Source organism: Mangifera indica, chromosome 18, assembly GCF_011075055.1.
Source record: "Mangifera indica cultivar Alphonso chromosome 18, CATAS_Mindica_2.1, whole genome shotgun sequence".
Classification (NCBI taxonomy): domain Eukaryota; kingdom Viridiplantae; phylum Streptophyta; class Magnoliopsida; order Sapindales; family Anacardiaceae; genus Mangifera; species Mangifera indica.
Genome location: NC_058154.1, coordinates 7,250,360 through 7,260,886, shown reverse-complemented (window position 1 = coordinate 7,260,886; position 10,527 = coordinate 7,250,360). Strand labels below are relative to the sequence as shown.

General features: G+C 32.7%; 1 protein-coding gene across 1 annotated transcript; it reads right to left on the bottom strand.

Moving 5' to 3' along the window:
- Window positions 1-4,984: 4,984 nt before the first annotated feature.
- On the bottom strand, window positions 4,985-8,330 carry LOC123201326 (E3 ubiquitin-protein ligase SINAT5-like). Its single transcript, XM_044616779.1, has 3 exons — window positions 7,911-8,330; window positions 6,036-6,422; window positions 4,985-5,502 (listed from the first exon to the last, which is right to left on the bottom strand). The coding sequence occupies exons 1-3, from the start codon at window positions 8,169-8,171 to the stop codon at window positions 5,140-5,142; spliced, it is 1,011 nt and encodes a 336-aa protein (XP_044472714.1). The 5' UTR covers window positions 8,172-8,330; the 3' UTR covers window positions 4,985-5,139.
- Window positions 8,331-10,527: the final 2,197 nt, after the last annotated feature.

Below are 10,527 nucleotides of genomic sequence, written 5' to 3'. Positions count from 1 at the left end.
CGATTCATTACATATGAGATAACAGGCCTAGTGAAAGAGAAAGTTATTAAAGAGCACCAATGACTTGTCTATATTATGAATGATTTGTCGAGGTGATCCATCTTGTAAGCATAATTTCTACATGGTGAAAAAAGGACTATGAACTCCTTTAGCATTACTCATGTTGTTTCTGTGGAGAAAATCAACAATATATTTACAATGAGATAGAACAAGTCCAAACTTGATACGATGAGCTAAAGAGCAAATGACTTGATTAAGAAGACATGTGTTGTTGGTGATAATGATATCATCAACGTAAACAAAGAGAAAGACAAGTGTTTATCCAAAAGAAAGGATGAAGAGAGATATATCTGATTAAGAGTAGACAAAGCCATAAGAAACAAGAAATTGTTTCAGCTCAGTATACCAAGCTTGTGGTGCTTGACGAATAACATAGATAGCCTTTTTTAGTTTACACACATGATTAGGAAATTGAGGATGAATGAAGCTTGCTAACTAGTGTATGTAAATTTCTTCTTCAAGGTTGCCTTGGAGGAAGGAATTGTTGACATCCAAGTAGTGCAATGGCTATGCAAATTGAGTGGCAATGGATAAGATCACATGGATTGTTGTAGGCTTAATGACTAGGTTAAAAGTAGAGTGAAAATCGATACCAAGTCATTAAGTGAAAACTTTGGTGACCAAGCAGGCCTGTACTAATCGATTGTCCCATTAGGTTTGTGTTTGACCCTATAAATCCATTTGCAACCAACTATGTTTTGTGTGTTAGATGTTGGAACTAAATCCCATGTGTGATTATTTACAAGTGCATCACATTCATCTCTCATGGCATTATGCCAATAAGCATGTTTTTGGGCTTGAGGGAGTGTAGATGATTTAAGAGGTGTAGAAACAGCAAGATAATAAAAAATCCTTTTAGGTTTATAGATGTTATTTTGTGATCTAGTAACAATGGTAGACCAAGGAGGTGAAGCACTTACTTGCATTGAGGAAGATGGCTAAAAGGCTGCATTAGGAGCTTGTAAGGGCACAGATTAAAAAGGGAAAATGGTTTCAACAAAGACAACATGATGGGAAAGATAAATATAGGATGTTTTTGGATCAAGACATTTGTAACAGTGATGAGAGATAGAATGGCCAATAAAAACACATGGTTGAGATTTGGATTAGAGCTTATGGTGTGTGTATGGTTTAAGCCAAAGGAAACATAGGCAAGTAAATACTTTGAGTGTTTGATAGTTTGGTTTGCCATGAAAAAATACTTCAAAAGGAGATTTTTGATGAAAAAGAGGGGTTGGCATTCAATTTATGAAGTAAGCAACAGTTTGAAACGCGAAAGTCCAAAACTTGAGTAGGATTGAGGCTTGATGCATGAGAGTTGTTTCAAGAATGTGACAGTACTTTCTTTCTGTAGTGGCAACACACTGAAAGGGGTGTGAGGAGGAGAATAAAAATGTTGAATGCCATTTTAACAGAGATAATGGTTTAAGCCTTGGTATTCTCCCTCTCAATCAAAGAATAAAGTAACAATTGAAAGCTGAAAATATCTCTCAACAAGAGTCTTAAATTGTTCAAATACACTAGTAATATCAAATTTCTATTTAAAGGGATATAGCCATGTGTATTTGGTAAAGTGATCAACGAATATGACATAATAATTAAAGTAATCAAAAGACATGATAGGGGCTAGACCCCATACATATGTGTAGATTAACTCGAGTGGTCTTGACCTATGAAGAGAAAAGATACCAAAAGATGATTTATGACTTTTATTGCAAAAACATGAAGTACATGGATTTAAAAGAATCTTTTGAGAAATAGGTAAACAAGAAGATGAAACAATGAAATTCAACACTCCTTTGTTGGGATGACCAAAGCATTGATGTTAGAAGGATATGGTAGGACATGTTGTGGTATCGCTAGTAGATGTATGATGAGTCTGAAGGCAAGAAGGTGCTTGGGTAGAAGTTGGCCACTCGTAAAGGTTCCCTTTTTTTCAGCCACAAATAAGTATTGCCCCCATGCTCAAATTCTTCACCTCAAAGTAAGATGGAAAGAATTCAATAGAAGTAGAATTAGTTTTACAAAATTGTGAAATAGATAACAAATTTCTTATGATGTGAGATGCACATAAAACATTGTTAAGTGCAAATGATTTATGTGGGGTATTAACCATGACAAAAATATTGTTACCGTTACCATTACCAACAAGAATATTATCTTTTCCGTTATATTCAAAATGAATAGATAAGTTATGCATGTCATAGGTAATGTGATGGGAAGCTCCATAATCCATGAGCTAATTTGCTAATGGTATTGCTTGAGGTTCAGGTGTCATTCGTGACCTGTATATCTTGGCTGAGTGACCAAACTTGTCACAGATTTAGCATTGAATTTTGCCTCCATTAAGGTTGCATAAAGATGGATGCCAATTGGGGTTGAAGCCACGATTATCTAGATTGTAGTGCCCTTGTTGATTAGTGGTACTTTGTTGTCTGCCATTTTGGGAGAAATATTTCTTATTTCTATTGTTATTATTGTTGTAGTTACCTCTTTTGAATCTATTGGCGTTATTGGAATGTTGATTTATTGTGTTGTGATGTTGACTAGTTCCTTTTTATTGGCTTAATATTTTAAGAAGGTTTCATGGTCAGCAATTTTATCAAACAACTGCTCATATGTTATTGTTATGTCATGGGCACGTATAGATGCCACTAATCTCCTTGTATTCAAGTCCAAGACTAGTAAGAATATTTTTCACCATTTTGTCATCACTAATGAAAGATCCAGCCAGTGCAAGTTCATCCGTAATGATTTTGATTTCTCCTAAATATTCTACCACTGATTTGGAGTTTTTGACAGTGTTGGCTAGAGTTGCACGAAGACCATAGATTCTGGTTTTTTATTTGTTAGCATATGTTGTGGTGAGGTTGTCCCAGGCTTCCTTAGTTGTTTTTGCTGTTGCTCCTATGTAAGCAATAGTTCCATCAATTGAAGCCAGATAGCATTTCGAAGGAGGCTATCTTGTCTGGTCTATAGCTTATACTCATCAAAGTTTGAGTTAGCAAGACATGGATAGGAGCCATCAGTGTAGCTCATTAGGTCGTATCCATATAGTAGAGTGATGCTGTCCATGTTGGGTATATATTGCTACCAATGAGTTTGAGGGAAATTTGAGAGGCAACATTAAAGGTTCTCAAGTTGTTGTTTCTTATTGTTTGAGCAGTGGTATTTGGGGATCTTCTATGGTGGATGAAATTAACTATGCTCGTTGGAGCTTTGTAACTCTGATTCCATATAAAGGTATTAGGTTTGAAGAAAAGCTCGCATATTATTTATGATACAACAGAAATATATATACTGAGTTTGTTGCCAAAAATGGTGATGATGGAAAGTAAATTTAGGTTTTATATTTGGTACAAAATAAAGCTAATAACTAAATGAAATCAATTGACTAATGAGTTGTGATAGAGCTATGATTAAGGCAGATTGTTTGCTCCATAACCATCAACATTGTTTGGTGAAAAAGGTGGAACAAAGAAACTTGAAAATGCAAATGCGAGTGAGGCTTCTTCTGCTGATTCCATTGGTGAAACAGAAGCTGAGAAAGAAGAGAATGTTGAAGAAGCTATTGTTACAGATGCCACTTTGGCAAACTTGGAAGAAATAGTCAATAAGGAGAATTTTGTGGAAATAGATGGTAATAAAAAAATGGTGAAATTTGGCAAGTAACGGTATGAATGTATTGATGGGGAATGGTAAAACTTTGTGTTCCATCTCTTGATATAGAAAATTGTTATGGAGCATGAAACTAATGATTCTTCTTCTCTAGTTAATTTATACCATGTAATCAGGAATGCTTGAAAATTGGGAGTTTCATATAATTGTTCTTCATATTTGCACAAATCTCTTATCCAGTAAAGTAAATAGTTAAACCATTAAACAATTACTTATGCGAATCAATAATACTATATACATAATTTTGTATACAAATAACGATATATTATTATATGATTTGATGTTATTTTATCTTTAATTTTTAATTGTCCAATCATATAATGAAACATCGTTGTTTGCGCATAAGGTTGTGTATAAAAGTTGTGCACATAATACTACTCTTGTGCGATTATATAAAAACAATTTTAAGCCTTCAAAGATTCCCGTTGTAGCCAAATGTACATTCAAGACCAAAATGTTTAATAAAATGTAAATTTAATTTGGTGTGGTTTGAAAGATTTTTTAAACCAAACTAAAAAAAAAAAAAAATGTTTGAAAAATTTATAAACCAAACCGAACAATTTGAGGTTTTAAATAAAACCGAACCAAACTAAAAAGAATAATTGTTTTGTCTAGATTAAATATCAGTTTAAATCAATTAAAATAATTTACTTTTAAATAAATATTATTTAATAAAATCAATTGTATTATAGTTTTCTAATACATAATATAAACATATAAAATAAATATAAAACATATATACAAAATATATATATATAAAGAAAATAACAAAATAAATATAAAAAAAATATATTGTTTATTTAATTGTTTATTAAAAAATTCTATTAAATATAATTATATATATGTATTTTTTAAAAATAACAGATGGTTTAGGGTATGTTTTAATCTGAAAATCGTGCAAACTGAAAACCGTTTTTAAAAAATTTATCAATCCAAATCAAACTATTTTATAAACTAAATCATAATTTTTAAATAATTTAATTTAATTTTATAATTTAAACTGAATTACATAAACACTTTTTTGAAATCAATACACATGATATGACTGTTGCACCATCATTCGTGGTACATTAGTTTGAGCATTGTCAATCTTGTCTGTTCTGTAAGATCTGTTTCCCGGGCTCAGCTTTACCGATTTAGTTCTTGGCCTCTATTATGTTTTCATAGGCGTGGTTTAAGAAAAAATTGTGCTATGGGAGAATTTTATAACTTATTGATTGATAAGTACTATAAATGCAGAATAATGTAGATGAAGTGATTCAATCATTCATTGCATAAGAAAAATATGCTTTTTATACAGTTTACTAATGTTGAAATGCACAGGCCCTCAAGAAGTTGGCACAGGTAAAAACAATAGAAAATGTACCCAAAAAATAATGAAATGTATACAATATCATCTTCTCAGCTACATGAGTTTGGTATGCACACACCAGCATCTGCATTTTGCTGTTCCTTCCATATCCTCCCGGTGACTCTTAGCTTCAGCTCCTTTCTATCGCCACCAGAGAAGAAAAGTGCCATGTTTCGTTGGATGATGAGACCATCATGGCTGTCCCTAACCTTCCGGTGGGAATCCCGGACACTTCGAGGTGTACCCTCCCAAATAAGCTTCCTGCCATTTCCCCCAACCTCTAGGCTGTAGCTGTAGTTCCGAGCCTCAGTTTCATCACCCATAAAACGGAGAAATGCCATATACACAGGAGCTGTTCCGAGCTGGAAGGCTTCAAAGTGAAGGCAGAAGTATTGACCGAAACAATGGAATACCTGAACAAAGAAAATATTATAAAAGCAAAGAGTTGAGTGATAAATTTCAAGGTGTTCTCACTCCTAGTCACAAGAAACGTGTCTGGAATATAATACAGTTGATCCATCCACATTCAAGGTGGGCTACGAATTGTCACATGAAAACAAATTCAAGCAACCTTGCGCAGATAATCCACGAAAAGATTAGACTTAATCTTTCCACCAATATTATTAAGCCAGAAAATGTGAGCACCAACATAACTTATTCCAACAAACAGACAACACAATCACCAGTGAGAATCGAAATCCTATTGTGGTTTTATGTAAAAGCTTAACATGAATCCCTATAAATATAACCGTGCCTAAAGTTTTGAACGGACGCAGAGAGGGAGGCACCCATATTTGTTTAGAGTTAATGAAGTTTTACACTAAAGATTTAAATATTAACCACAATTTAAGAAAAATCAAATAATATAGATAGCCTCTGACTAAGAAGCAACATATTAATATTCAGTGTAGAACTAATTACTGAATCTTAAATCTAATAAACTTACTGTCAGCATCCAAGTTGCATTCTCTACTTCACGGGGATTAGATTTCACATAGCGATGGTTGAATGTGCATCCAGCATGCATATCCACTTTGTGATCATCCCTCAAATGGGCAACCAAGTATGGGATGTCACCAACTACAGAGCAATCTGATCCTGCATAAGGGCAATTATATGGCCTGAAGGTGCATATAGCCTCGTGCTTAAGTTTGCTGTAATACGTAAATATCTCTGGGCATCCCAAGGAGTAATATTTGCAGGGCAATTGAAGTGTCTCAACTACTTTCTCCAATGCTAAACACCTAATATCGCCAAGCTCTTGTCTACAAGTGGGGCACCGGTTGTGTACCCTACTTTTACAGGTGGAACATAGTGTGTGTCCATTGCGGCACTGCATATAAGAAACAGTGTAAATGGCAGCTCATCATCTAACATTCATTGAACTGATATAAATATCTATAAAATTTGAAATCTCTGAGACAATCCTTTCTTCTTCTTTCAACAATTTTATGGACATTGGAGCTAAGAGAAATAGCTTCATCACCATCAAGATTAACATGAATATTAAGAAAAAGATGAGTTAAATGATATATGGAGATAGCAAGACACTGAGAACGTCAAAGAGGAAAATTACTTTACAGGTGCTTAAGCTTTGTATGCCATGAAAATGCAATAAGGTGTAATGCAAGTCATCTGAATTCCTCCAATGTGTAAAAATTACATATTTATTGCAAAAAGAAATTTGTTATATCATAAATACTCTGCAATAAGTACCAATTTGCATATAATACAATTTTAATCTGATGAACATTGACTTCTAGGTTAAAGCTACAAATGAGAAAAAAGAAAGGGCTCATGTAGAGAATTCTGCTTTATTGTCAAAACATTCTTAAGTCAAGAAAAAAAACTATCAAATTTATAAGCAAAGGATGATACTCAACATTAACCCAGTCACATAACCAGACTAATTCATCAAGAACATTGAATCATAAACAAGCATATTCAAGGAGACATACATCATAAGCAATACCGTTTAAATTGGCACTAAATACTTATTTTCAAAGTATAGTTACCTACACAATTAGTTACTTTTCTGTCCAGTTTCCTTTAACAATAATCGAAAGAAATGCCAAAAACAGTTGAAAGAATGACTTTGGCAAAAGTATTCCATCCATAATCTGTCTGGCTAGCAAATAGAACAAAGGAAATAACATTGTGATTCTTTATATATCCATCACAGATTACTCTAGTTGGACAATTGAAATGTGGTCCTGGTCATTATTCAAACAAACAGAAGAATTAAACTTACATTTAAATCAAAGAACAAGTTTAAACTCTTGAGCTGACATTAACAAAATAAAAACTTCAGAATCAAAGTATCCCTATGGAAAGCTAATAGGTGATACAAATTGGCCCATAGCATATGAAATCTATATCTTAATCATCTCTAAATTTGAGAAAATTTGTGTTGCAATCAAATAAAGCAACAAATTTTTTTTCCATAAAACAGAACCAAAAACTGCCAAATGGAAATTCCATCTACCAACATTCTCAATACACCTTCTAAGCAAAATTCTTCTCAAACTCCACCATGAAATTTCAGAAGTACATCCTCTGAAACACAAAATCAAACCTTCAAAATCATCAAATCAACTACAACACAACTTTTTGCCGAATTCAAGTCTCAATTTTGTCAGCCCTATATTCACCAACAAAACCAATCACACACTAAAAGATACAAACCCCAATCTAAAAACAAAATCTTCAGAACCATTTCTGAAAATTTCACCTTTAATCCAAACACCAATAGCCATGCACATCAAATCAACAATGCCAACAAAACCCAGTTCACAAAATCCTCAAAACGAACAAATCTAACCTGATGAATTGGTGGGCACATGGAATTTGTACAAACGGGACATTCAAGTAATTCATGAACACTAGAAGCCGGGGCAATTGCAGTTGGACCCACAATACTGCTAATGGAATTGGGATTGTTATTGGTGTTGTTGATTGCATTGTGAGGCTTAGCTGATGAAAATTGATGGTGATGATAATGATGATTATTATTATGGTGATGCATCTCGCCCTCAACAATTCCAACGGTGGACACCACACACTCAATAGTATCCACTTCCATTTTCTCTCTTCTTCTATCCAATTTCTTCCTTCCGATCAATTTTTGTACATCTAGAAGAAGAGAGAATATGGGATTTTTTTTTTAATTTTCTCGCAAACCAAACAACCCTCTCTCGCTTTTTGTTCCTTTCTTGTCTAATAAATTTTCATTTTTAAAGTTTTTTTTTTTTTTTTGGGGTGAAGCGTGAGAAATAGATTTGTGCGGATCACCATTCATTTTCTGACGGTCTGGTTTTTAATGATTTTTTTTAAAAATAAAGTTACCCTCAATAATAAGCAATGTTACACAAACAATTTTTTTTTTATATACAGTATTTATAAGATATAAATATTATTTATTTTTAATTTAAAATTATTAAATTATATAATAATATATTATATATATACTTGAATTATATATCAAATTATATATTAAAAATATATACATATAATTTTATTATCATAGTAAAATACAAAAATCATTGAGATTTAAAAAAAAATATTAATCTGTTAATGAATTTTAGGTGTTAAAATAAGCTATTCCAGGCCAATATCAAACATCTAATAAATGATTCAAGGTCATTTTACCTTTTTTTTTTTTCATTTATATATTTGGTATGCATTTGTGATTTAAAAATTGAATAAATGTTGAGGAAATGTAAAGTTTGGCTTGATATACAGTTGTGTTGAGTATTAGATGTCCTTTATTTACTTGTCATGTGAACGATATGGAGAGGCATAGATGTAAGATCAATTGCTCTTTGAATTCTATATAAAGAATTTATGATATACATGTTGAGGATAATTTGGAAACAAAATAACATGGAGTATCTAATATTGTTCTTATCTTAGAACGGAAGAAAGGAAGTGTTGACATCATAGTTTGAGATTCGACAATTAGAGAGAGTATTTCAACGATCGTAGAGAAGAAAATAACATTAAACCTCCTAGCTAGAATCATAATATGAGTTTAATAATTCTAACATATATGAAATGAGATTTTTGATGATCTGTATATATAGAAAAATGTTAGATTTTATAATGATTATTTGTTATTTTTATACATATGATTTTTTGGGTTATGTTGTTGCTTGTGCATATGAATCCTGACGATGATATTTTTAGGTTATGAATTGTAATATAGTGTTTTTAATGTGTGAAAATTATTATGATAACATATGGTTTGAGGAAGATGTTGTAGTGACGTAAAAGGTGTATATTTACATCAATGGTTTATGAACTATGAGATGGTATATAGTTATGATCTAATCTAGTTAACAATTTTTCTAACATAAAGATGCTCCATGTAATTGCAATTAATAAGAAATTATGGAGATTAAATTGTAACACCCCATCTCCAAATCATACCCTTAAAAGTAATTTTCTGCGAAGACATTTCACGTATACAGAGACTATTCTCATATAAATGCATAACAAATTAATTTTATGGAATACCCTAATAACTTTATTAAATAAAATGTGAAATTCATAGTTTATGGAAAACGTAATAATAAATGATGGTCCCAAAACAATTTAACATAAAAAGACTAAAATAAAAAGGGGCACTGATGGTGGTCGGGTCATCACTAAGTTGATCTGCTAGCCTCCTCGCCCTCGCGTCTACCTGCAAGACAAAACAAAACATATGAGTGATAGTTCACCCAATAGGCATATACAATCATTGAGCATTTCTAGAATATTCTTAGACAACCCAATTATTTACTTATTTATATCATTTAGCATCCCAAACGTATATCAAGTGGATGTCCCAAACGCCTCTTATACCTTACTAAGAAACAGGGTGGAAATCCTAGACACCTCTTATAACTTGTGTATCAATGAGACGGACATCCCAAATGCCTCTTACAACTCATATGCCCATGAGACGGACATCTTGAATATCTTTTACAACTCATGTACTATCAAAATAGATGTGCCAAATGCCTCTTATCTGAACCTACTTGGAATGGATGTCTCAAACATCTCTTACATCATTAAACATTATACGAAGTGCAAAACTTCTTTTCCTTAACCCTTAATATGACATACCTCTTTTCTGTTATCTTAAGGGACGATCATTCCTCCATAGAGGATGATCATCCTATCCTTTATAAAGGACCACCATCCTAGAACAAGTAAGGACAATCGTTCCCTTTTTGAACTCATTCCCAAGTGCTAAACATTATTCATTCTTAAGTTATCAACCTATCCTTATGCATGACTATGAACATCGTCTCCTACCTTTTGATCAGATGATCGTCCCTCTCATGAGAGGATGGGTATTCCTCGCCTCTAAACTTCTAGATACTTGTCGCTTTTGGCAACGATTTGACCATCCAATAAATCCAAAATCCTACTCACATTCCTCTGACATTCTT